At 47.8% G+C, this 27,605-nt stretch overlaps 1 protein-coding gene across 2 annotated transcripts in view; it reads left to right on the forward strand.

Annotated features, from left to right (window-relative positions):
• Window positions 1-27,605, forward strand: part of ENAH (ENAH actin regulator) — a 1,361,004-nt gene that overhangs the window by 370,482 nt on the left and 962,917 nt on the right. For both annotated transcript variants that reach the window (XM_069608703.1, XM_069608701.1), the window contains exon 2: window positions 22,207-22,372. In XM_069608703.1, coding sequence (XP_069464804.1) covers window positions 22,207-22,372 — 166 coding nt within the window. The remainder of the gene's footprint in view (window positions 1-22,206; window positions 22,373-27,605) is intronic.

The raw sequence follows: 27,605 nt of genomic DNA on the forward strand, positions 1-27,605 counted from the left end.
CAGAAAAGACAAATTCAAGATGGTCACTCTTTCTCAGATCCTGCAGGCCCTTCGGTTCCAGGACTGGTTGGTATCTCTGGACCTTCAGGACGCTTATTTCCATGTGCCTATCCATCTTAAACACAGGAAATACCTGAGGTTCGCAATTGGCAACTCTCACTATCAATTTCGAGTGCTGCCATTTGGGCTGACCTCCGCCCCGAGGGTATTCACCAAGTTAATGTCGGTAATGTCGGCAAGTCTAAGGCGGGAAGGGATTCACGTCTACCCCTACCTGGACGATTGGTTGATCAGGGCTGTTTCTTCGGAACAAGCTCAGATCTAGCTAAATCACGTGTGCCACTTCCTTCACAGACTGGGCTTCTCCCTCAATTCAAAGAAGTCACAAATTATACCATTGCAGAGACTCCAGTTCATAGGAGCGATCCTGGACACTTCCTTGGGAAAAGCCTTGCCACCAGAGGTGAGGGCTCAAGATATTCTACAGATGGTTACCAAGTTCCAACGTCTCCCAGCCTTCGACTTTTTGAGGTTGCTAGGCCTCATGGCATCCTGCATTTTCCTAGTGCCAGAGGCTCGCCTGAGAATGAGATCCCTCCAGTGGGCACTGAGGACTCAGTGATCACAATTCTCAGGGAGAATGACAGATCTTCTTCAGGTTCCTGACAGAGTAGCTCGAGACCTTCAGTGGTGGGCCTGTCAGGAGAACATTCTGAAAGGAGAACAGTTTTGGCAACCCTGGCCGGAGATAACAGTAGTCACGGATGCCTCACTCACGGGGTGGGGAGCCCACGCCAACGACTTGACCATCAGCGGTCGTTGGTCTCCATCGGAGTCCAGACTACATATCAACCTGTTAGAGCTGAGAGCTATCAGACTTGCGCTGAAGGCGTTCCTGCCAGCTGTACAAGGGAAGAACGTCCTGATAATGACGGACAACACGGTGGCCATGCATTACCTCAACAAAAGAGGAGGCGTAGGATCACTACCCCTGTGCAGAGAGGCGATGCAGCTCTGGTTTTGGGCAATCCAAGAAGGAATCTCTCTATCGGCAGTTCACGTAGCCGGAGAGAAGAACTTGACAGCGGACGCTCTGAGCAGGCAGAGCACAGTCTCCCACTAGTGGGAGCTAGCTCAGGAAGTCCTTCAAGAGATCTTTGCCCTTTGGGGAACCCCTCAGGTAGATATGTTTGCCACCAGCCTCAACAGGAAATGCGACCTGTTCTGCTCAAGGGAATTTCCCCCGAGAGGAGCTCTGGGAGACGTGTTCATAGTGGACTGGGAGTTTCCGCTTCTGTACGCGTTCCCAACGGTCCCTGTCATTCCTCAAATGATCAGGAGGTTGAGAAGATTCCGGAGAACCATGATCCTAATTGCCCCGGATTGGGCCAGGAGAATGTGGTACCCGGACCTTCTAGACTTGTCCATCTGCCCTCCAATTCGACTTCCACTCAGAGAACCTACTCTCACAGAAGGGAGGTCAGGTTCTCCATCCAGACATCAAAACCCTCAACCTTCACGCTTGGCTTCTGAAAGGCTGAGGTACAAGGATTGGGACCTCCCTGATGATGTTATGGAGGTGTTGCTTTCGGCAAGGAGGCCAGCAACAAAGTCTTTATACCGCTGCCGTTGGAACAGATTTTGCAGCTGGTGTAGAACAGAATATCGACCCTTTTTCATGTGGTACACCAATGGTTTTGTCCTTCCTACTATATTTGGCAAATTCAGGCCTTCAAGTTGGCACCATTAAGGGCTATCTCGCAGCGCTATCCATCTTTAAGCGCACTGCGGAAGAACCATCCTTTTTCAAATTACCCTTGGTAATACAATTTCTTAAGGGGTTAACCAATGTTTATCCCCCAAGACCATTCCAAGTTCCCCTATGGGATTTAAACTTAGTCCTAACTTTCCTAATGGGCACACCTTTCGAACCACTCCATTCTTGTTTAAGATTCCTTACCCTTAAAACTGTTTTATTAATAGCACTTACATCTGCTAGAAGGGTGAGCAAATTACAAGCTCTTTCTTGTAAACCCCCTCACACTATCTTTCACAAAGACAAAGTTGTCCTGCAAGTGAAGCCTAATTTCCTCCCAAAGGTGGTTTCTGAATTCCATATCACTCAGAAGATTACCCTACCATCTTTCTATCCTCCTCCTCACCCGGGGAAAGAGGAAGAGAGGTTACACAGGCTAGACCCTAGAAGGGCTTTAAGTTTTTACATCAGTAGACTAGTCAGGATAAGACAGGCAGATCAGCTGTTTGTAGGTTACAAGCTGGGGTTACCAATAACTAAGCAGACCATTTCCAGATGGATCATCCTAGCCATTCTGGAATGTTATAAATTGGCAGGAAAAGAGCCCCCTCAAAACCTTAGGGCTCATTCGACCAGAGGTATTGCAGCTTCATCGGCCCTCAAAAGAGGTGTGCCGGTTAAAGACATCTGTGCGGCTGCTACATGGTCGTCTGGCCATACCTTTACACGATTTTACAATTTGGATTCCTCCTCCAGTCAAGAGACTAGGTTTGGAAGGGCTGTACTGCATTCTATTCATCAATAGAAGACAGCGTGAAGTCAGTACTCCCTCCTCCAATAATAGAATACTGCTATGGGAGCATATCTAAGATGAGGAATACGTCGGAGGACACAATCCCTTCGAAGAACAAGTTACTTCTTACCTTGTAACGTTCTTTCGACGGGATGTTCCTCCGACGTATTCTTCATCGACCCTCCCATCCATCCCCGCATTTCTACTTCCCTTGTTGTTGCAGCTTACGCTCCTTCAGGGTGAATAGTTTAGTCCAGAAAGCATATTTGTGGGCTACAAAACGGAACTGAGCAACGGGCGCTGCGCGCAGCCTTTATAGCCAGGATGACGTCGGCGTCGATACGGCGGCTGTCGAGGGACATCGACTCGAAGGACGTCGACGCGCAGCGCCCTCTAGAGAGAAAAAATGTTTCCGAGGCCAGCAGAGCTGGAAGGAGATATCTAAGTTGAGGAATACGTCGGAGGAACATCCCGTCGAAAGAACGTTGCAAGGTAAGAAGTAACTTGTTGTTTGATGTGGTTATCAACTGTTTTGTGAGAGGTAGGCGATTTTGGCCATTTTTGCCAATTGGACATGCATGGACGGAATGGAAGAAAAGGGTAGGAAAGCCGAATTGGAGGACAAAGGCATATATTTCTGAAAAGTAGACAAAATTCCAAGTTTAGGAAGGGGTGATTTGCGTAGGTCAGGCAACAACTAGGTGGGGGAAAATGCCATAGATTGAGGGAAAAGTGGGAAAATGACAGTAAAAAAGGTATGTGTTGGACATGGTTGGCTTGGTACGGTAATGCCTTCTATGAATTTTGAGAAAAGCAATGCTCCGCTACATTCCCCCCCCGACTCTTGCAGTTAGGAAAGCACACATTTTTTGTAGTGTTTTACAAAACAAGCAATACCACAAGCCAAACACTGAGCCATGGTACACAGGAGTTTTATGCTCACGGCCTGAACAGACGCACTTAGCATGTGTAAATTGGGAAAACCAATGTGGTGAGGAACGGAAAGCATCCATTTTTTTGAAAGGACACAGGCAGACCTTTTCAAGGGTAGGTGACTTGTGCAGGTTACAAAAGTGTATGGTGCCTAAAGCAGCGACTAAATGTAGGTCACATTTGGGAAATGAAAGGGTTGTGTGACAAAGGGCACCAGCAAATGGGTCAAAACGTTATGAAAACCACACAAACACAACAAACGTTATACCTTCCTGCGTTCCCACAGGTGTCCCGATGAAAAACGGTACCTCACATGTGTGGGTGCACCTACCTGGGCGCAAAGGGGAAAGCCTAAAACACAGGTAACCCCAAGTCTGTTTCGACACCTGAATTTGACACTTTCTCCAGACAAGCACAACATACAGATATGGGCCTCAGATATCCAAGCCACCAAGGAAAACGGGGAACTCCATGCACCCTATGCCCAAATCTGTAGGTTATCTCCCCAAACCTTTTTGTGGTTACCAGTGGGTTAGCCGTTTCCTTTTGCGGCTAGATTGGTGAACCCACACATGTGAGTTACCGTTTTTGTTGTCATACCTTTCCGTGTTCCCACAGGTGTCTCATCTGTTGGCGTCGTGTTTCGGTGGTTGGGCAGAGTGAAATGTCTGGAAATTGTGTTTTTTACCCCCAAATTTGGAACCCACACATGTGAGGTACCGTCTTTGCCGGGACATCTGTGGGAACGCGAGACAGTATGACATCTGTTGCTGGCGACGTGTTTTAGTGTGTGGACACAGGGAAAGGTCTCTGAAATTGGCTGGAAATGAAGACAATTCTCTGGCCACCCACCGAAACACACCGCCAACAACACATGGCCTACCTTCCCGCGTCCCCACACGTCTCCCAATGAGAGGCAGACCTCTTGTGTGCAGGTGTCGTACCTGAGTGACAATGGTTACATCATTTGTATAGTAACTTCTCTGTAGTGCGCTCAGGAAACAGTAAAGTACTGGTAGTAAGCCATTTCACATGCACCTTTCCTGACACTTCCCATACATTCCAGTCACAATGCAGTTGGACACACAAGGTGGGATTTAGCACAAGGAGAAACCTCCTTGTGTAGCACAAGAAGGATCGTCCTTGTGAGCAGTGATGCCATGACATGATACCCACCGGATCACTGGCCATTCGTATCCTTTTCGTGTCTGCAGTCAGTTGGCATTCATTTCAGCAGTCGCACTTCTACCAAATCACTAGCACCAGAGCAAGCGTATCTGCACATGAGCATATCTACACACTTATACCACGTGGACATGTGTTTACAATGCAACCGTGTCTCTAGCAATATCGAAACTATCATTTGGCAGCAATTGTATAGCAACTGTGTCTGCATTCAAACTTTATGTGCCTGCAATCGTATGTGGACACTGATAGCAAGTGCTTACTGGCTCACTTGGCTACCCTGCCCTACAGGCGCTATCTTCCACACCAACTTCGAGTATGCCCATAGCAACTCTGGGCAAACATTCATATGTTCAACTGTACCCACACAAAACACACACCCTGCAACATGGCAATCATTTCTGCAATGCTGGAAAAGTGCATTCACAGAAATTACATCTGCATGTTCTTTGTATCTTTACCTCATTCACACACCAATCATATCCAATTCATTCCTACAGAGGACATGTCACTTACACCACACAACATTACTCGCAGTAAAACAATAAACAAGGCAGGATGTTACGAGGTACGCAAGACACTGCCACCATACAGTTGGTGTCCAAGTACCACTTTCGTTAAACTTAGACCTCAAGGGAGGGAGCCAAAGTGGCGTGTATTATTTTGAAAAGACACCCCTTGAGTGGAGGGAACCTGAATGGTGTAGAGTAGAGGGAGCCGGACTGGCGTTTCTTTGCATGCCAAACCTTAGGTGGAAGGAGCCATATTCAGGTTCCTTTCCAATGTACGCCGGAAGCGGATGGAGCTTTCCAGCCGTTTTCTTCTACGGCAATCCCGAACAGGAGCAAGCTGCACTAGCGTGCCTTGCCAAGACACCCCAAAGGGGAGTGACCCAGAGTGCTCTGCCCTTCTCCATGGCCCGCCTCAACTAGAGGCAGTGGAGTGGCATTCCTTTCCAAGGTGCACCTGAAGTGGAAGGAGCCTAAATTGTGTTACTTTGCAAGGCACACCTCACGCAGAGGGAGCTAGACTGCCTTTTCCTTATGAGCAGATCTGAAGTGAAAGGTACTGGGGGTGATAGCTCTTTCCCAGGCAGGCCTCAAGTGGAGGGAGCAGGTCTAGCATTGCTTGCCAAAGCACGCCAAAGGGGAGTAAACCAGAGTGCTGTCCACATCTACTCCAAGGCACACCTCAAGTGGAGGGAGCTGGAGTGGCATTCCTTTCCAAGATGTGCCTGCTTTGGAAGGAACATGCATTGTTACTTTGCAAGGCACACCACGCGCAGAGGGAGCTAGACTGCCTTTTCCTTATGAGGGAGACCTGAAGTGAAAGGTACTGGGGGTGATAGCTCTTTCCCAGGCAGGCCTCAAGTGGAGGGAGCAGGACTAGCATTGCTTGCCAAAGCACACCAAAGGGGATTGACCCGCAATGGAGTTCCTTTCTTGTGCATGGCACGACTCGAGTAAAGGGATCTGTAATGATTACTATTTTGCAGGCACGCCTCCAATGGAAGGAGCCTGATTAGCGTTCCTTTGCAAGTCACGCCTTGAGCTGAGGGATCTAGACTGATGTATATTTTGTAGGCAGGCCTCAAGGGAAAGCTACGGCTGTGGTTGCCTTTCCAAGGCAGGCCTCAAGTGGAGGAAGCAGGACTAGCAATGCTCGTGAAGGCACGCTAAATCAAGTGAAGTGAGTTGACATCCTGTTGCATTTTCATTGAAGGTACACCTCCAGGGCAGGGTGCAAGAGTGCCATTCCTTTATAAGGCATACACAAATTCAGCGGCTAAGGGTCCCTTTCAAGGAATGATTGGCATTTGCGGAAATCAGTCGATCTCCCAATATTTTTCCTTTGTATGATACAAAAGGAAACCAGGCTGAAAGCAGAGGCCAGGCTGGGACGGGCATTCGGGACAGTACACCCGAGTATCCTTCCTCTTTCCTTGTTTTGTACACACCTTACATTTTCTGTAAGGTTGTGCCTTCGTGGCAGTGGAAGGTACATAATCGCCAAAGTGTCGCTCTTGCAATCTGGCCACATCTTCTACCTCTGGAAAGGAGGGAATTGGTACATGAACCATAGCCAGAGATTGAACAATGGCTAATTAAAAGTCCAAAAAGGAGAGGTTGTTTTGTGGAGTAGCTGCACGGTACACCACATAAGCATTGTACGTTGCCATATGCACAATTTGTGTGGCTAACTTTTTGTACCAGAAATGCGACTTGCGTTCAGCACGGTATGACTTAAGCACTTGGTCATTTTTCTCTACTCCACCCATGTACTTGTTGTAGTCCAGAATGCAGTTGGGCTTCCAGACTTGCTGAGTCTGCCCGCGCAGAGGGACTGTTGAAGTACTTTCGTCATGAATAGTACTTAGCATGTACACATCCCTTTTGTCGCAGAATTTCACTGCCAACAATTCATCCCGCCGCAATGCCATACATTGTCCCTGGGCCAACTTCTTACACACAAGTTGTCTGGGGAAGCCTTTGCGGTTACTGCGGATTGTACCGCATGCCAGTGTACCCACATTGAACAATTCCTTGAACAGTGGAATTCCTGCGTAGAAATTGTCTACATACAAATGGTGTCCCTTGTTGAGCCATGGTGTGAGAAGATCCCAAACTATCTTCTCAATTGTCCCTAACTGGGCTGGGCAGCCCGGAGGGTTTAGGGTAGAGTGTTTACCAGTGTAGACTCTCATGCTGCAGACATACCCAGTCGTACTTTCACACAACATGTACATTTTAATCCCATATCATGATCTCTTGCTTGGAATGTATTGCCTGAACAGTAGCCGACCTTTATACAACACCAACGATTCATCGATAGATATGTTCTGGCTAGGAACATACACCTCTGCAAATCGGTGAGTGAAGTGGTCCAGAAATGGCTGGAGTTTGACAAGCCTATCAAAGTTTGGGTCAGTTCTGGGTAATGCTGCTGAGTTGTCATTGAAGTGCAACATACGGCGCAGTGCTTGAAAGGATTTCTGCTCATTGTAGCTGAAAAAAACGGGCAATAAACTGGTGCTACAGTAGACCAGTACAGCGCAACAGATGGCTTGTGATCAATTCGCATGAGCAGAGTGAGACCCCAAAACTTTCTCATTTCAACATCAGTTGCGGGGACCCATGCTTGTGCTCTGGACTGGGGTTTTAGTGGGACCCCTTGACCTCCTGAACTGTGCAGCGTATGAATTGGTTTGCTGAAGCACATCTGCAATGAACCCATCAACAAAAAGGTTGAAAAAATCAATAGGCTGAAACCCACCTGTATTCACTATGCACCCTGATATACCAGTGAAAGGGGGCACAACAGGCTGAGCCATTGCTGGAGGCACCCAGTGCGACTCTTCAGCCATGTCAGAAACTGACACATTCCGTGGCCGTCTTGCACGTCCCCTCCCCCTTACAGGTCCCCTGCATGTGGGAAGTGTGCAAAAAGGTGGATGCATTCTTCCTTCCACTTCGTCATCAGATGATGAACTTGAGGAGGGACTTTCATCAATGGGCAACTCACTTCCCCAATCACTTCCCTCTTGACCCTCAGAAGCACTATCTGTTTCAGATTGCATGTCCACCTCTGTGCCTTGCTCTGAGCCAGACTCCATCACTGCAGTTAATGCCTCTGCACCAGACATTGATCGCCGAGAAGCCACGAGTACCTTCGCTATGGAACCCTTCACTGCCCAAAGACCCGATGAAGACAAACAATAAGTGTTAAGACGGATTTCTGAACTCTGTCCTGGTGGCGCAGAAGTTCAGAAGGCCAACCTAATTACTTGGAACAGGGTAACCTCTGGACAAGCCAGACCAATCAAGGTAGCGATCGCGGCGGTCAAGACTAGGTCTCAAGAGGGGTGAGGGTGACTGAAAGCCCGCAATGAGCACACAAAGCAAGAGCGCTTACAAACTACTCCAAACAGTTGTTATATCAAAAATAGATACACATTTATTTTAAGGCCTTTAAAATAATGACCGTAGCGAGAAAATCACAATATCACAATACTAAGCCAACACATACCATATCAACACAATATATATACAAATACACAGTCGCAAGCGTTTAAAGCACGAAATATGTAGTCCACCTGAAAGGAAAGGAAAACAGGCAGTGCGATAACGATTTAGACTCAGTTCGCCTTCAGAGGCACCTAACTAGATGGAAGTCCGAGCCCTGCGAAGAGTGGAGCCTTGTGCTCAAAGTACCTGCCACGCCGGTGCCAACGGGCAAAAGGGGAAGCTCTTCGGAGGAAGTCAGGCAGTTGGGTTAGTGCACAGCAGGAGAACAGGTTCCGCAACTCAAGCGCAGCCTCCACAGCGGGCAGAAGCAGAGCGCGACTACGGCCAAAAGGGTGCTGTTTTTACACAGCAGGGAAAAGCAATGGGATACTGCAGGAGGGCGACCAGATCCTAGCTAAACTACTCACCGGTCCCCGAAGCAAGCAGACCCAGGCTTCTCCACGTTAGTTTCAGCAGCTGGCAGGTTCAGAAGAGCAGGGAACGCCTCGTAGTCGTGTAGAGCAAAAAGACGTCCCAATCGACGAAACCAGCACAGTTTGTTGCCGCAGCAGGACAACGGAGCGGCTGTGTGTATTCGAGCCAAATGTACACTCCTCCCTTCAGACTTGGGAACGCCAAGTGTACGAAGCGTGGGAGAGTGACCAGGACTCGAAATACAACACAACCTGGCGGCAGTTACAGAGCAGGACTCCCTTGTAAGCTGGTCAGTCAACTGGATGGCCCAGAGACACTTCCGAAGGCTTACTTGGCAGGAGAGGATGAAGTCGCCGGGAATAGCTGTTCCTGCTATTCCAAAGGTCGAAGCACCAGTACAGGCCTTCTGGTTCGATCCAAGGAGGAAAGGGTTTCACAGGACGACAGCAGTGCAAAGGAGGATTCCTTCAGCGGGTCACCAGCGATTCCTCGGTCCAGCCTCTTGGTTGCAGGATACTTGGCTCCTGTATTCCTTCGTTCGTGAGAACTCAGGAGATCGACATGGTAGTGGTGTTTCCAGCCCCCTCTTATCCACGGTTCCCTTCGCGCCAAAACGGAGGGGAGCCAATGGGAGATCCGCTCATCAACACACATACCATACGTGGACCAATCACGGACCACGGTGGTCCCAGGCATTCACACCACCCTAGACTCTCTGGCACCCAGGATGTGTATTGGGACCAGACATCCCAGCCCACACCCTGGAGGCACACAAACGACATGTAGAAGCCCGCGAGAGCAACCACGTTTCGCGGGAAAGTACATGCCCAAATAAGGAAGGCCCCGGGTCAGCTCGACCTGGGGAAGGTGAAGGGAGCAAGACGGTCAGTGGACAAGACAAAGGAGCCTCGTGGTCTGGCCATTTTGGGAGCCAGGCCACCATTTTGGGTTCAGTGCGAAAAACGTGCTCAGAACGCCAAAAGGAGCTCAAAATAAACAAAACGATCGCTGCCACCATTCCAGTCCCTGAATGACTTGCACCGATCAAATACCATCCTAAAAGAGTATCTAGGGCCTGTAGAAGGCTAGAGACCCAAGAGAGCTGTAATTTAGCTTACAGTGCCCTCTTGTGTCATGTTGCACTAAAGCTGCGACACAATAAAAGAAACTACGGGAAACCGCGTTCCCCGGTACTGACTGTCTTAAGGGCATGTCAGTTTCCCCGTAAGAAAGGAGCGAAAGCCCAGAGAAGTGCGGCAGAAGGCTGTACTTCTCTGGCAAAGTCAAGAACAAGGTTAAAAACAATAGCAAAAAGTTTAGGGGTTGCTACATGGAAGGAAAATTCCCTACAATTACGAAATCTTTCCTAACAATAAGTATGTGTGCTTCTCAAAGTATGGAACGTAGCAGACTAAGTGGTATTCAGTGCCACAAACCTACTCCACACAAGTACACTGAAAGGTCCAGACTTTGCTCACAAACTGTAGCAGCCCTCTGCAATATGAGGTACTCCCTGCACGCTACAATAAATGGAGTACTACTTTGCAAACACTCACGTGAAATGCTAAGGACCAGCTGACTGCTTTCCTACAAGTGGGTAGACAGCTACAACACACCTGCACCTAAAAGAAAGACAACAAAAAAAGCTAAGGACGATGTCCTCTTCCGCTAAACTTTACACAAATACAAGCGTGGGGACGAGGATTGCAGCCACACTACCTATTCAGAAACAGCCAACATGCTTTGCACCATGCCCTCCTCCATGGGATGCTGATGGATTGGAAATGGAGGTGAGAAGCAACCATGCAACGTATTAGTGATTGGGTGACTTGAAAAGCCATAGGCAATGAAGACGCAGACAGGGAAGATAACAAAAGTACACAGCAGGCCCTTCCCGGCAACTGCTGGCACACTTTTGACAAAAGCACCTGCCCATTCACATAGGGGCGTCTTTTTTAAGGGGAAAGGTCACAAGGACAAAATTAATGCAAGGCTAAGCAAATTGATTTAGGCTGATGCAAGTGGTGATGGGTAGCTAAGAAATGAGCAACACAGACATACTGAATGCATTGACATGCCATGAACGCAACCAATTGCTAGGAAGTGGGAGTCTCACTGCCAACATACTTACTACCATTTTTATTCACATTTTTATTCACATTTCACATATTCCAGTACGTCCATCAGTTAGTGGGCAACCCCCACCCCCCCCCCCCCCAACATAGCGTCTGGGCAAAATCCATTGTCTCCAATGAACTGCTCCATGCCCGTTTTGGAAAGGTGCACCCCATCTCTGTGAAACATCACAGCACCTTTGATATTGCCATGGTGAATGGTCCGTATTCTGGTGTTGCCCTCTCAGTCTAGTGAACTCGCCATTCAGTTTCCACACCGAGCGGTTGATGGCCCTTGAGTTCTCCAAACCATCCTGGGAATTATCTGGGACCAGGCCACCACAGTGTTTGGAAACCTCTGTACAATCCATTCAAGATTTGCCATGAGCTGCTCCCGTACCCCTTTCCGTCCCACAGACGCAAAATCATTTCCTCCCAGGTGCACCACTATAAGGTCGGGGGGGGGGGGGTGGGGCTCTCCTTTTGCTTGGGAATCGATGATGGCTCCTCTGAGCTGGTGAAGGCGCTTTCCCCAACCCCAAACCAATGCACTGCAAGGCCATCCCTTACAGACCGAGATGTAGGTGGCTCTCGGAAAAGTCGTGCAGCTCTTTGGATATAAGAGTGGGTGAAAATCCACACAACCCTCATCCTCACTAGGAAATGGAAACCGGAAAAACCTCATGATTATGGCTACACATACAGTTTACCAAATAACACAACGATTGTGTCAATACATGACTCTTGTAACAATCCCAGACACACACTTCACCCATTCGGAACGCACCTCTCATTTGAGATAACAGTAGGTCGGCACATAATTGCCACATTATTTTCAGGGGAAAGAGGTGAAGAAGATAGTATGTCACCTTGTGCCAATAACAGAGTTGTGCTGGCGCTATTGTAAGCAGTGAAGGTTTCTACTCCTGTGGGCCACCAACTGCCCTAAACGGTGGTAAGGTGACTTGCATATGCTACACCACTATACTTTGGCAGGGTGACTAGTCTGCAAGAGGGTATGAAGGTCACAGGAAGTGTGCTTTGTACACTCTCTGAATATAGGTACCCTGACAGAATGTGCCACATTTACCACAAATGGATGCACCTTCAGACACTTTCATTGTGAGTGTTTCGGCCACAGCTCCAGGACCACTGGTGAACTTGGGGGCACTCGACTACCAAGGCAGAGACGTGGCCAAGGTCACACCCAGCAACCACCACCACCCTACATCGCTTCCTGGTCAGCACTACAGCTTTCCCCTCCAGGAAGGGATGGGACCCTGCCAGGGCACCCTGCACCCACTGCTGAATTTGGGGGACAATATATCCACCTGGGGGACGGACGCCCAAGGCCAATGACATCCCCCCTCCTCTAGCTACCCTGCGTTACAGCTTTACCCCTTGCAAAAGGATGGGGACCCTGGCGGGGCACATTGGGACCACTGCTGGAATTGGACCACAGAAATGGTGAACGTTGCAGTAAAAGTAGTGTTCTCTGTATCAAGTGTGCGTAGCATGCTCAGAAAAAAATGACCATCTGCATTACTACCGGCAACATTTTTGAAAAGTTGCTGCTACTTATGTCGGCCAATTTTTCCTTCTGCAAAGCAGCCACCTTCCTCAATGCAAGGGACTCCCAGCACTGCCCCCACTACCCTTTCTCATCCATACCACTGACACTGCAGCCACAGTTGCTCCCACCACAGTAACCCTCCACCCCCACATTACCAAGTAATATATGTAGTACTTACATAAGTCAGCAAAAGCTTTTAAGTAGCCGCAACTGCAAAAGAAACATAAAAGAATGACATTCAGTGCTTTTCCTACCAATAACACATCCAAACTGTCTGGCAGATATCTGTACATTTTTCAGCTCCTTCCACCACATACATGAAACTTCTCAGTCATCTACCACCACGGAAGGCTGGACTGCAGTGATGGCAAACTGGAATAAGATCAATGGGCGTATGGCAACCCCCAGCACAATGTGAAGGGGGGTGCACCTCTCCACCCCCACCCCAATTGGAGGGGCGGCCCATCTCATGTAGCCCTCCCCAGGGGCAGATAAGGGGTGGGGGGCTGTCCTGCACTCCTCCCTGGGCTCAGGCGTCCGTTCCTAGGAGCAGATATCTGGTCCCAGGGAGGGCTGCATGACCTGGCACCCATTCCATTGCGGGTGGGGGAGAGGGGGTCACCGCCTCATCCCGTTAGAAAATTCCCCAACCCTTTGGGGTGCTCCGCAGCCCCCCTAAAAAGCGTTCCACCCTTTTCACTTTTTTCCTTTGGTAACCCAATTCCCCTTTGTGCAGAGAGGCCCATTGATGTGCCAATCTGGCCCCGGGGTGCCCAAACCTTACAGCCCCACTCACTGGGGGGGCCTGTCCCACCATTTCTGGGGGCCCTCTCCCGCCTCACCTCAAATGGGTGGCAGGGGCACCTGATGCAGCCCTCCCTGGGCCTCCTACAAACGGCTGTTTGAGGTACACCCCTCCTCCATTTGGGGTGGGGGGGGAGAGGGCCCCCAAAAATGGTGGACAGGTCCCCCAGTGGGTGGGGCAGTAAGGTTTGGGCACCCCGGCGCCAGATTGGCATACCTATGTGCCCCTCTGCGCCAAGGCAAGTTTTGTAAACCAAGAAATAAATGAAAAAGGTACACTACACTTTAGGGCGGGCTGAGGGGCATCCTAAACCGCCAGGTAATTTTCTGATGTAATGGGGGGTGACCCTCTACCCCCCCATACCAAATGCAGGGGGGGCATCTCATTCAGCCCTCCCTGGGGGCAGATGCCCCTTCCTAGGAGCAGATATCTGCCCCCAGGGAGGGCTACAAGGGGTGCCCTCATTTCCCCTTGGGGTGAGGGGGAGAGGGCCAGCCCCCTTTTCAGTAAAATATATCCCTGGTGGCTAGTGCCCCCCGCCCCCCAACCCACCCAACATTCCCTTTCGTTATTTTCATTTTTTGTTATTTTTTTGTTTTGCCCCCTTCCCTGGGGGCAGATGATCAACCATCTGCCCCCAGGGGGTCCTAACCTGCAGGCACCATCCTTTGGTGGGCCTGCACACTAATTCCTGGTGGCCCCACCCCCGCACCCTCCAATTGGATGGGAGGGGCTACCTCATGTACTCCTGCCTGGGGGCATAAATCTGCCCCCAGGGAGGGCTACAAGGGGTGCCCCCCCTTTCGACTTTGTGTGGGAGGGCCACCACCATTTCATGGGGGCAAAAAATCCCAGACCCCCAGCCTGCACCCCTTTCTATTTATTATTTTTTTTCTTTTTGTCCCCTTCCCTGGGGGCAGATTATCAGCCATCTGCCCCCAGGGTTGTGCACATATGTGCCCCCATGCTTTGGGGGACAGGGGAGGAGGGTGAGGGCTGCTTACTTGAAGCAGCCCCCCTCCCCCCAAGTCATAAACGGACCCATGGTGGTCCAGTGGGTTGCCGGTCACGGATCGAGCACTCTGCGTGACCAGCAATGCCTCATAAATGTGGTGTCCTTGGAAAGGGGAGAAGCTCCCCTTTCCAAGGACACCACTTTTTCCTCTATCCCTGGTGGCCTAGTGAGCCCCAGGGCCTCAAACCCCTTCTACCTCCCCCCAGATTTTTTTTCTTTTCATTTTCACCCCTGGGGGCAGTGATCATCTGCCCCCAGGGGTCTTCCGCGCTGTGGCCCCATGCTTTGGGGCCACGGGGGGGGGAAAGGGGGCCGCTTACCTAGTAAGCAGCCCCCCTGCCCCCGCATCACAAACGGATCTCTGTTGATCCAGTGACATTGCTGCCCACGGATCGCACGCCCTGCGCCCGATCCGCGGGCAGCAATGCCACACAATGGGTGTCGTTGGAAAGGGGTCAAGGGAGAATCTCTCCTTTCCAACGATACCCGCCTTGATCTCCGGCTTGAAATACACCCGGGGATCGACGTGGAGAAAGAAGGGCACTCGCCTTCTTTCTTCACCGCAGCAGCCGAAAATGGCTGCTGCTGTGATTTTACTTTCAGTTTCACGCCGACGTGCTTTACGCACGCCGACGTGAAACTGAAGGTAATCCAGCCCCCTGGCAGTGAGGGGGGACCTCCCCCTCACATAGCCCGGGGGTTGGATTACAGTTTTGAGCGATCCTTGCTTTGCAGGGATCGCTCAAAACAAGGTGCCAAAAAGGACGAGCTATCTCGTCCTTGGCACTGCGTATGCAATTCCAAGGACGAGATATCTCGCCCTTGGCACTGTAGGGGTTAAATCACAGACCCAGTACAACCCATCTTCCATGGAGTATTGAAAAGGGTTAATTCTTACCCCTTTTTGTCTGTTTCTCTTGGAGCACTGTTTCGCTCCCTTTTCATCAAGACTTGGCTGGTGGCAGTGGTAACTACCCTAATATTTCTACCGTAGTTATCTTATATAACCATGGTATTGTTTTAGGCTATTATATTAGCCTCGAACATAAACCCGCTTGACCAAATATATTTTATTTCGGCTCTGGCTGGGTTTAGTCGCCATTTCTTTTTCTAAAGTCTTTCTTGTGTTTTTACTCTGCACGCCAAACCAGGTTTGGTCCCTTTGTTCACCGTCTTTTCGCGGGCTTCTGCACAGAAGCCCTCCTCAAGGCACCTGAAAGTCTGGGTAGGCAGAATGTGAGGGAGGGGTCTTAGGACCCCTTCCATGGGTTCCCTTGGTAACCCAAGTCACACTCCTGTTTGATTGGCTGGGTGAATGTCCTTGCCAGGACAGCCACCCTGCTGTGTGATTGACAACCAGGCTGTATGAATGGGGGGAAAACTGCATAAAAAGCAGGTCTCAGGGACTGGAAAGGCAGAGTCGCCACTGGAACGAAAGAACCAGCGAGGAGGTGATGGAAGAGGACCCCTACAACGACTGAACCGCCTGGTGAAGCCCTGCTGCAGGTCCGGATCTTCAGAATCTGATGACAGAGAAGATCCTCCAGGAAACTTCTTCCGTTGAGCTGGTGGGACCAACCAATACGCCCAAACTTCAAACCAGGACCCATCCTCTGGTCGAATTCGCTGTACAGAGCTACAGTGGGCCGGATAGCCAGGAAGGTCGGACCCTGCTTGGGTTTTAAGGAGCGCACCTTTTATTTGTTGCTTTGCTCGGCTGCTGGTTTCTTCCCTGGGTAGTGCAGGACACTCCTGTCTTCCTACTTCTTGTCAGTCCTACAGTCACTTCAGGAACCGTGAGCCTGCAGGAACTACCAGGAGCGTCCGCCTCAGCTACAGCTTCCTCTCCGTTTTAAGGTACTGTGCAAATCCGGTTGTTCGTTTCGTTCAGCCGTGGTGAAAGTGTTTGAAATCTTTCTCCAAACCGAGGGCTTGTCCTTCTCTTCTCTTTGAACTAACTTTTCTGCCAACCAACCTCGTCCGGAATCTGTGTCACAAACTTTACCGCGAACTACCATGAACCATGTGATCTTGAGCAAAATACTTTTGACCCATTGACTTTGGCCCTATGTCATGATGCCTGCCCCCAGAGCACCGGGACAGGCCCAGCACCCCCGGAAGCAGGCATCATGCCCTGGGGAAAAAACCCAGCGGCCCCTAATAGGGGCTCTTTGGACTTTGTCCTGGCGCCAAAGGCGCCAGGCTCATATTGGACATCAGTCCTGGCGCCAAAGGCGCCAGGCTCATAAAAGAAGGTGTTTGGTGCACTTACCTGACGCAGACCATGCTGCATAAAGCCTCAAGCCAAATAAGGCTTAGGAGGGACTACTTTATTAAAGGAACTATTTTACTTGGGTGGGGACCGTGGAAGAATACTTACCTGGGACTTCTTCCAAGGCTATTTAAACCACGCCCGGAATGCCACACGTGCTTCGCGGCGTTCTGCATCTAGCAGCTGGACGCTCACCGTGTCTGCTCCTGCATCCTGACTTCTGCCACGCCTGCCAGCATCCTGAATCACCTGCAAAGGAAGGGAACAAGAGAACAGAAGAAGGAAAAGGCCTTACCTGCTAAATCTGCATCCCAGAGACATTTGGCCGACGATCCTGAAAAGGAAGACATTTATTTTTAAAAGCACATCGCATCGATCGCTGCAGCGCCTCATTCTACTCACCTTACAGGGTGCTTCCATGTTCTGCAGCGACCATCCGGATCCGCAGTCGTGCCCCAGCGCCTAGGAGAAAAAGACAATAACGAAGGTGAGAGAAAGAAGGGAAAAGGGAAGCTTAATCTCCATGTTAAGACTTACCTGCTGGGTCAGTCCCTTTTCATTTCGGGGCCGCGCCGCATCCAGGCATTTTCGGACCCCGGCCCCTAAGGGGAAAATGACCTCAGCGTTAATGAGCGAATGAAAAGACATTACCAAGATGCTCATTAAAGACTTACCTGATTTCCACAAGGATTTCACCTCTCATCTCGGGTCGGTGCCTGTTCCCCGGCATTCCGGACCCCGGCCCCTATGGGGAAAAAGACACTAGTATTAAAACATTAATGAATGGACACAAGGGGAACCACTTATCAAAAACTTACCTGGAAGCCAAGCAAGTTTGGTTCTCACCAATCCGAAAAATCCAGTGAAGTAACTGGATACCAACGCGCCCCCGCATCAGAAACCACCAATCCGAAAATCCAGTGAAGTAACTGGATACCAACGCGCCCCTGCATCAGAAGCAGGAAGGAGAGCTCGCCCTTCAAGACCCTAAGGTGAGACGCCACGGGAAGCACAGAAGGGTTTCGGGGAGGGCGTTAACTTTGTTTTTCCCTCCCTTTTAAATTGCTGGAGTGCCATTTTGCTCCCACTTCATTTTGTGAGCTTATCTTGTCTGCAATTTAAGGGAAGTGGTGTGGTGTAATAAGTGATTTTTAGACTGCTTATAATAGTGTAATGTTATACAACTGAAGAGTAAAATAAATGTATATCCCTTTACTTGAAAACCTTGAGTCAGTGTTTGCCTGAATCATAGTAATTGCTGACCTTTGTGTAACTATTTGATAATGCTCACTTGCTCTTGAGAATCAGCCATTGCTACCACTTTAACTGTCTAGTACAGGTTTGTACCAAAGGTTAATTTGTACTGTCATTTGTAGTCTTAATTATGTGTCGTGTTCCCAAAGGGTGCTGCATATAATTCTGCCTAACACATGTTGCCATCTGAAAGGCTCCAATTCATTGGAGCAGTCCTGGATGCGTTCCTGGGAAAAGCCTCACTACCAGACGTGGGGGCTCAAGACATTGTGCAGATGGTCACCAAATTCCAAAGTGCCCAGCGTCTCCTGGCCTTTGACTTTCTGAGGTTGCTTGGCCTCATGGTATCCTACAGTTTTCTGGTGCCAGAGGCATGCCTGAGAATGAGATCCCTCCAGTGGGCTCTCGGGACTCGATGGTCTCAATTCTCAGGTAGGATGTCAGAATCCTTCAGGGTCCAAGCAGGGTTGCACAGGATCTCCTCACACTAGCGCTGACTGCCTTTCTGCCCTCTGTGCGGGGGAAGAATGTCCTGATAATGACGGACAACACAGTGGCCATGTATTACCTCCACAAGAAAGGAGGTGTAGGGGGTCACTACTATTATGCAGAGAGGCAATGCAGCTCTGGTTCTGGGTAATTCAAGAAGGAATCTCCCTAGCTGCAGTTCACCTAGCTGGAGTGGAGAATACGGTGCAGGACGCTCGGAGCAGGCAGAGCAGTCTCCCACGAGTGGGAACTAGCTCAACTTCCTAACTCTTTGGGGAACCCCCCAAGTGGAACTGTACATGACTGGTGTCAACCGGAAGTGCAAGCTGTACTGCTCAAGGGAATTTCCCCCCAAAGGAGATCTAGGGGACGCATTCATAGTGGACTGGGAGTTTCCACTCCTGTACGTGTTTCCTCCTGTCCCCGTCATTCTTTAAGTCATCAGGAGGGTGAGGACATGTGAACCCTTTTACATGTAGTACACCTATGGTGTTATCATTCTAATTAAACATGGCCAATCTGGGTCTCCGGGTTGGTACAATTAAGGGTTATCTGGCAGCACTATCTATTTTGAAGTGCTCCTTTTGAAGAGGCATCTTTCTTCAAGATCCCACAAGTTATATAATTCTTAAAATGACTGACAAATACATTTCCTTCAGTCCCTTTTCAAGTCCCAATTTGGGACTTCAACTTGGTGTTGAAATTTCTAATGTGTGCTCCTTTTGAGCATATCCATTCCTGTCCTTTAAGGTTAACTTTAAAGACCATCCTTTTTAGTGGCCAGCACATCAGCCTGAAGGGTGTGTGAACTTCAGGTCTTGTCCTGCAAGCCTCCTTTAACTCAGAAAATAATTCTACCTTCATTTTATCCTCCTACTCATCCTGGAAAGGATATAATAAGATGAGGAATACGTGGGAGGACAAAATCTATTTGAAGAACGAGTTACTTACCCATGGCAAAGGTCTTTCGACTGGCTGTTCCTCCGACGTATTCCTCATTGACCCTCACAACCTGCCCTGCAGTAGAATTTTTACATGTGATTGCAGTCTTCATTCTTTCAGGAGGAGTAACTGTCAGGTGCAGAGATATCCTATACGTGTAAAAAATAAAAAAAATAAAAATAAAACTGAAGCTAATGGTCGCTGGGCACGCTTTATACCATCGATATTGTGACAGGCCTGCGAGGGGCATCGAGTCGAGAGGCATCGACATGCAGCACCCTCTGCTGGAAAGATTTTCTGAAGCCGGATATGGAAATATCATAAGATGAGGAATCCTACAGTCGAACGTTACCATTGGTGAAACTTGTTCTTCTGGTGGTGTTGTGTGGTTGATTTTCTGCTGCTGACCAGTCTTGCGTGCCTAGGCATGGATCCCTCCTGAGCTCCTGTAACTTTCTTAACAGCATGAAGGACTTTGTCGAATGGAAGCATGTGAGTAGGCTGAATTCTACCTCCCACAACTTTTTTTTCCTGGGACCCCCAGTCAGACAGATTTTTGCCATGCTGCTTGGTCACGAGAGGGTCTTTGTATCCATTCCTGCTCCTCAAGGAAATTGTTGGCAGGGCTCATATTGAATGGTCCAAGGGCTTTGACACCGGTTGAGCGATTTAGGAGAGGCAACCTAGGATCAGGGCTCGTCATGAAGGCCCCTGTAAACTGCCTTTGACTGATGTTAAGGCAGAGTGCTCTTCCTTCCTGTTAAGCAGTAGTAGTTACCAATGGTGGACCCTATTTCGATGACGCAGGAATTTCTTTCGAGATCAGAACCACTACATTCCATGTCAAAGGACACCACCACCAGGTGTCATTTGGCCCTCTCCCCCGGATTTCCACCACCTCCCATGGAAGTTTCGGCAATTGAACATTCTCAAAAGGAAGGTGCATTAAGCATCCTCAAACAGTGAAGGGCCCACACCAAACCTCAGCTGGTCAGGGTGCAGAGAAAGAGGTTCCACTGCACCCTCACCTTGCCCAGGTCAGCCCCTTAGGCTCCAAAGTTTGCAGGATCTGGTTCACTATTAGGTGCTTTCTTCCAAATCTGTCATTTATTCCACACATGGGTGCAATCAGTACATCTTAATTTATTTTCATTAAGAGTAGTGAGGCCCTTCATCCCAACGTTCCGTTTCCTCTTTAGTTCAGTCTCTAGTTCTGTCACCGATTGACCCTGGGAATTCTATGTTAATAGGACTAATGAAAAATGCTTTTCTTCCTCTGAAATCAAGTTTTTAATGTGTCTACCAGATTGGTGTGTGGAGCAAGGCAATTTGACCACATCTCTCCTATTCTGAAGAGATTGCATTGGCTACCCATAGAGCTCAGGATTGCATTTAAATTGTTATGTTTAGTGTATAAATCACTTGTTTAATGACCTGCAGAGTATTTGGCTCAAATTGAAAATCTCTTAGGGGGAGAGGGGGCTAAGAGGGATATTTGAGTCCAGAGTGTTTTCAGCTTGAGGTCCCAAGGTTCGTTCACACAAACTACCTCAAGTTTGGAAAGAAAGTAAAAGGTTGGTGTTGGGCTCAGGCATTTTAGACTACCAGGGACGTATCTTATCCTTTTATGAACAGGAAATGGTTAGTTTTAGTTTTTATGAATTTATGATTTTTTTTAATGAGGTTTAAAGAGGGTTTTGGTGATTGAACTTTAGGAAGGGTCAAATATTTTTATTTGGTCGTTTTTCTATTGTAATCCTAGGCGTTTATTGTGAATCGCTCTAATGCTTTTTAGCCATGGCCAAGCTATATACAATTTTTTTATGAATAAAAATTAGGTTTTAACGTGAAACATTTTGAAATATAATTCATCCTTAGACCAGTGTGAAAATGACATGTTTATGTTTGCTTGAGATAAACTTAAATCAACAATTACCAGTGCAACAGATGATTGGAAACTAGGAAAAACAATTCATTACATTTTCATTTAAATGCTTTAGATAATCAAAGCAGTTAAAACCGTCTCATATTTCGTTCACCATTATAGACTTAAATGAAATCAATCTTTGTACTTTGGTGGTGAGCCTTGTAAGACCAGCTAAGCGTTGGTCACTGGTGGGGGTCCCTTAAAATACAATGTTATATTAACAACTTATCCTTGCCTTGCAGTACAATAATCAATGCATCCAGTGCTTAGAACTGTCTGTAGGATGTCAGTAAATTAATCAAGAACTTCTCTGAACTATACCCATGATCTAAAAATGTAATTTACAGAGCAACCCAAAAACAAGGCGATTAAGAAAAATGTTTTAAGTGCTGATGGCACAGAATTTATAGGTGATTGAGACAAATCTTCACAAAAAATTCCAAAATTCCCACTGGTGGCGCAATTATAAAATTGATCGTGTAGGCTGTAATATTTAAGCGTACTTGAAGTGTCAAGATTCCCAATGCCACATCTCCCTCCAAACACGTGCATTTTGAATGCGAAAATCCATAAATCGGATTGAATGCATAATATGTATTCCTTTTTAATTGTGCGTTCTCCACTCTGGCCAATTTCATTTAGGCTGTCTTGACACTAGTGGGCGCTTTAATCTTGTTCAATGTGTTTTTTGTTTTTTTCTCTTTTTCAGTGAACAGAGTATCTGTCAAGCAAGAGCTGCAGTAATGGTATATGATGATGCTAACAAGAAGTGGGTACCCGCTGGCGGATCAACAGGATTCAGTAGAGTTCACATTTACCATCATACCGGCAACAACACTTTCCGAGTTGTGGGCAGAAAGATTCAGGACCATCAAGTAATGCTTTCTAAAAACTTGTTTGGGGTTTGCTATAAAATTGAACTTGTCAAATATCAAACACTTCATTTTTGTGACCTAGTTCCTGCTTGCTTTATACACCTTGCAGAGTCTCTGCTCTTGCAGATAAAATATAGAATTCTGGCATGTGGCTATACCAATATACTTAAGTGACCTCTTTCAAAGACAGAAATGCACGAACATACTAAAAGGTGCAGATTAGGGTTAATTTTGATGCATACATGACACAGATCTTTCAAACTCTCGTCCTTGAGACCTGGCCCGCTACTCATTTTTAAACATTTCAGTACTGTCCAAACATCTTGGTGTCGCTGTGAATTTTGAATGATATGACAGTTTATATAGCGCCTGTACACAATGTGTTTCTAAGCGCTTCACGGCAAGGGAGGGAACAAGGGAAAAATACAATGACATTCTTATAGGTCATGAACAACAAGAATGTGAAATTAACTATTGTACTTGGCCTGGAGACATTTCAGATAGTGCTGGAAGGGGAGGGGGGAGGGAAACCAGTATGGGAGGGTAGGAGGAGACCAACGTTGCTATCATAATAGGTCAAGGGACAATTCTGATAGAATAAGTGCATAGAAAAGAAAGAAAGGGAGGGTGGGGGGAGGGAGGGAGAATGGAGAGGAGGAGAGAACGGTGAAAAGGAATAGAGAAGCAGAGGGGAGAGAATACATTTGCAGAGGTCAGTAAAACACATAATGTTACAGGGAACAGAGAATGTAGGCAAGGAATCAAGAAGGGCACAGCATGATTCAGAGCCAACCTGAGTGCGAGATCCCAGGGAGGTCCAGCATGAGATTTGAGAAGGTGAAACACCAAGTCAATGTGTCCATAAGGTCAAATCCAAGCATTCAGGTCGGTGATGGTGAGACAATAGTGAATCGAGACAACTCCTTTTGTGACCGATGTGAAGGGGGTTGGCAGGAAAGATAAGGGAGAATTATTGTTTTGCCGATATGAAAGGTGACCCGTTTAGTTAATTAAGGGCTAACAAAAGCTCAAATGGGCATATGGTGTTAATTCCTGTCAATTGGACCACTACCATTTGAATGAGACTGCCATCTCATTTTAAAAAGAAAAGACTGTAGAATGTATTGTTTGTTGTAGTATAGTACAAGCTGTCGGCGTCTGATGTAACTCATTCTCTGTAGCCTTGGCTCAAACATTTGAGCATAAGCCAATATCCTATGTACATTCTTGCTCCTCTCTACTCCCCACCCATCTAGAAATCAATTGATTTCTACATGCCAGTCTGAGCCGATTCTGTCCTGATTAGACCTGATTGTGTGGTTAGATTAATTTTGTATGGATTTATTCCTTTTTTCTCATTTGCGGAAGACCATTCAAATGGATTTATTCCTCGTACAGATTACTCATCTGAAATAGATTCAGGGAACCAAATGGATTATGATATATATATATATACATTTGTTTCCCTGCAGACCCAATGGGGTAAAGGATGTGGTTCTGTCATGGTATCAATGGCACAGGAATTGACCTTGTATGTACTCTAAGTGTAATTGCATGGTCGTCTTTGCTTCAATGGCTTTTTGCTTTGGTGGCTTTTTTAATTCTCCTTTCCCATAAGGGTTCTACTCCTATGGCCGAAATTTTGCAGTGTTTGACTGGTCCTGCTCTCGAGTGCTTGGGCCAGACCACTGCTGGGATTCTTTTCTTTACTGTGAATCTCACTTTGTGCATTTCCTCAGTCCTAGATTTCAACAATGGGAGGGCATCTTTAGGCACCTGGCACCACACGCTTGAAGATTGCATCAACAAAAGGCACCAGCAGTAGGTGACTTTCTTTTTAGGGCATTGGGGTCGCTAGGACGGACGGTAGGCCTATGGGCCCCAGAGAACTAAGCTGGACATTGGAGGCCACTCAGAGGCTCCCTTTTCTAATTTGAGGGGCTGAACATCGCACAAAGAGCTTTCCTATTCAGAGGCTTAGAACACCAGAGGGCTCCATGTGGTCAAATGCATGACCCGCTGTGCCAAGGTTTGCTACACAAGAACTTAATCTACTGAGCTAGCTCCCGAGCCTTCCTCTCAACGGGCTAAATTCAACACTGCTCTGCCGAGGATGCCTCTAAGAGGGCTAAACATGTCTGGGGTTAAGGCCCATACCGGGACTCTGTCAATAAGCCCATCCACATCCAGGGCTAAACCAACCTGGAAAATTCCTGGGTATCCATCCAGTAAGAGGTTTAAAGCGGAGGAAGGTCAGATGAGCTTGATCGCAAGACCTGCTATGATGCATCCTTTTTTTCCATACCTCAAGATGGCAAGAGCACTTGATGCCATGGAAGCAGATAACTTGTAAACCATTTCCACTCGAGGCTTTGCTTTTCTCCCAGCACATAGACCCATTTGCCTACAGGGTTCAATGGTCGGACCTCACAGCAATGTTTTTTCCTTCCCCATTGTCTTTGGCCTGCTCCTAATTTCCACTATTTTATGTAGACTCTGGCAGGAGAGGCTATCTTTGCAACTGGAATCAGTGGATACTGGGCCGGGCCTTTGCCCTGGCAGAAGCTTATGCCTTAGCAGCCTGTTCAGACAAATTGGGCAATTGGGGACTTTCTTCGCTTGATTCCAAGTGCTCCTGACTTGGCACCGTTTTGAAGTAATTTCTCAAGGATTTGTGTAGTAATGGATGCTGTGGGAGACTCAAGTTCCTAGTAGAGGCACTTGTGGGATCTCCGCAACAATTCTGAGACGGAAGTGGCAAGGTGGATCAGATGAGCCCTCTTAAAACCACAACCACCTTTTTCATCCGATTAAAAAGAAATTGCAGTGTCCTTAAGGGCTGTGGAATGACTTTAACGCTGCCCTGGCCTCCGGGCATCCCATACAGAAAGGAGACTAGAAAAACCCTGTCCCTGCTGGAGCCCTCCATGACAGGCTGTGACCTCTTGGGGCTCTCGGGATTCTCGTAACAAAGAGTTCTCAAATCAAAACAGGCATGCTGTCTAGGTAACATTCGGTCAGTGACTCTGAAAGATCTGGCTTGGGCCTCCAAAATAATGTTTTGACGGAAGCCAGAAAACGTGGTAAAAACCCTTTTTAGTAGCTCCTCTAAACAAAGGAATTGATATTAGTCATCGCTCACCCATGTCTCTTACTTTCTTACTACTGCTCACCACTCGCTCCTTTTCTCCATCCTCATTTTCTCTGCTACATTTCACATTGTGAATTATCCCTCTGACCTCTGAAATCTCTCCTCCCTCATTTTAAAGGATGCCTTCATCGAATGATTGGCCTCTGACTGAATCTTCTCCTGGAACACATTCTCCATTCACTATCGATGGACTCCCCCAAGGATCAGCCTTGGTACTACTCTTTACTCTATTCTTTAGCTTCACTTACTACCCCGTTGCTGATGGCTTTTGGATTTTCTCCTTTGCCTTGGCACGCATCAGCTGCCACTCCATCTGACATTGAATGGCCCTTGCAGCCTAATCCAAAATTCCTCCAAGACAAATACTCTTCTACTGGCCTCCAATGCCAACCTTACACTCCCAATCCTGATCACTCCCCCTCCCCCCCGATGAAACCACTTCATTATTTACCTTATGCTTGCTATATCTGCAGTCCCCTTTTACCAGCAAACTTGACATTACTTTATCACTGCCAATTCCACAATAGATAAATCCTCTGCAAGGTTTGCTTGCACCTCACTCATCCCACTAACAAAACTTGAATCTCTGCTCTGTATCCAGTGAAAAGGTTGTCAGCAAAAATGTAGTCTGAAATAATCGTGGTGACAATACCCTTGCAGTGAAAATGTTTCCAAGCAGAAAGTCAAAAAATGCTGCTGAACAGTAGTGAAAAATGTAGTGCTGCTAGAGTAATTGTTTGGCTTAAGGAGGGTTTTGTGGGCTTGTGATTGCCTGTTTTAGGGTTAGAATAGCGGTCCGGGTAAGGGTAGGGGTTAGAGTAAAGATGTTGGTTAGAATGAAGATATTATTGTATTTGAGCGGAGACCTAGTTTCGGTAAGTAACAGTGTGCTTTACAGAGGTATACAATGGTACAGCTGCTTAATGGAGTGCTTTTCAGAGATAAAGGAACAGATATACAGCGGTGGTAGGGCACAGAGGAGTACAGCTGTACAGGGAGAGGGTAGAAGCAGACGGTGTCTAGCGAGTCGGGTGGGGTGACGTGATGGCGCTAGGTGTTGAGGAGGAGAGACTCCTTGAAGAGGTGGGGGTCTTGATTTCTTTTTTGAATTGCTGGAGCGTTGGGGGCGAGTGCTGTCGGGGGGAGGAGGTTCCATAGTCTTGGTGCATAGGCAGAGAATGCTTGTTTTCTGTCTTTCCTTTTTGCAGCAGCGGATTTCAAGTCTGCATATGTCCTGGCTTCTGGTGGTGTGCTGTCTGACAGATGCTGATTTTCTCCTAGGTAGCTTGGTGAGGGTTAGGTTCAGGATGGTTGCTGTAGGGCTGGTAAGGCTAAGGTTAGGGTAAGGGCTATGCCATTTGTGGGGAGCTGGTGATGAGGTTGGAATTGGGTTCATTTTCCATTTATTTTGAGTAACAGGTCAATTAAATGCTTTAGTGTGCTGAAGGGATGGTGTTCTGTAAGAGTTCAGGGTAGTAATTAGGGGAAGGTTTAGGAATAGAATTAGGGTCATTGTGGTGGTTTTATTAAAGGTTTGGGTCATGGTTTTGGTTATTGCTTTGTACTTACTGTATTTAAAAATAGCTTTTTTGTGACCTTATTACTGGCAACATTTTCACATTTTGCATTGATTGTATTACTGTTACGTCCTGTCCCCTTTCCTCCATACTATATGGGCGTCCCTCGTGAGGGACGGGAGACACAACCTTTTTCACCAGAGAAAATGTTCTTTCTCTTTAAATTTAGAGGCATGCGGGGCACGGACCTGGGAGCATGCACTAGTCTGACTCTGCCTGCCCCCTCTGCACCACTCACCAGTCCCCTTTTCCGTGTTGAAGGGAACGGGCCGAATTCACCAGTGCTCATGGGTTTGGCTTCGGCCAGGTCATTCCATGCGAGAATACCTCTTACTCCTATGTCCCGTCCCCTTTCCTCCATACTTATGGAACGGTTTTCTGGGGAAAAAGATTCATCAATTTGCCGGTGAGGGCAAGACCAAACAACTAATGATATTTTTGTTAACCATGGTCCTGTTCACTTAGACACAGGTGGAAAAGCTGGTCTGATGCAGGGAGGGAGGGG

The sequence above is a fragment of the Ambystoma mexicanum genome, chromosome 4q (genome assembly GCF_040938575.1).
Source record: "Ambystoma mexicanum isolate Mex_15411 chromosome 4q, UKY_AmexF1_1, whole genome shotgun sequence".
NCBI classification, from domain to species: domain Eukaryota; kingdom Metazoa; phylum Chordata; class Amphibia; order Caudata; family Ambystomatidae; genus Ambystoma; species Ambystoma mexicanum.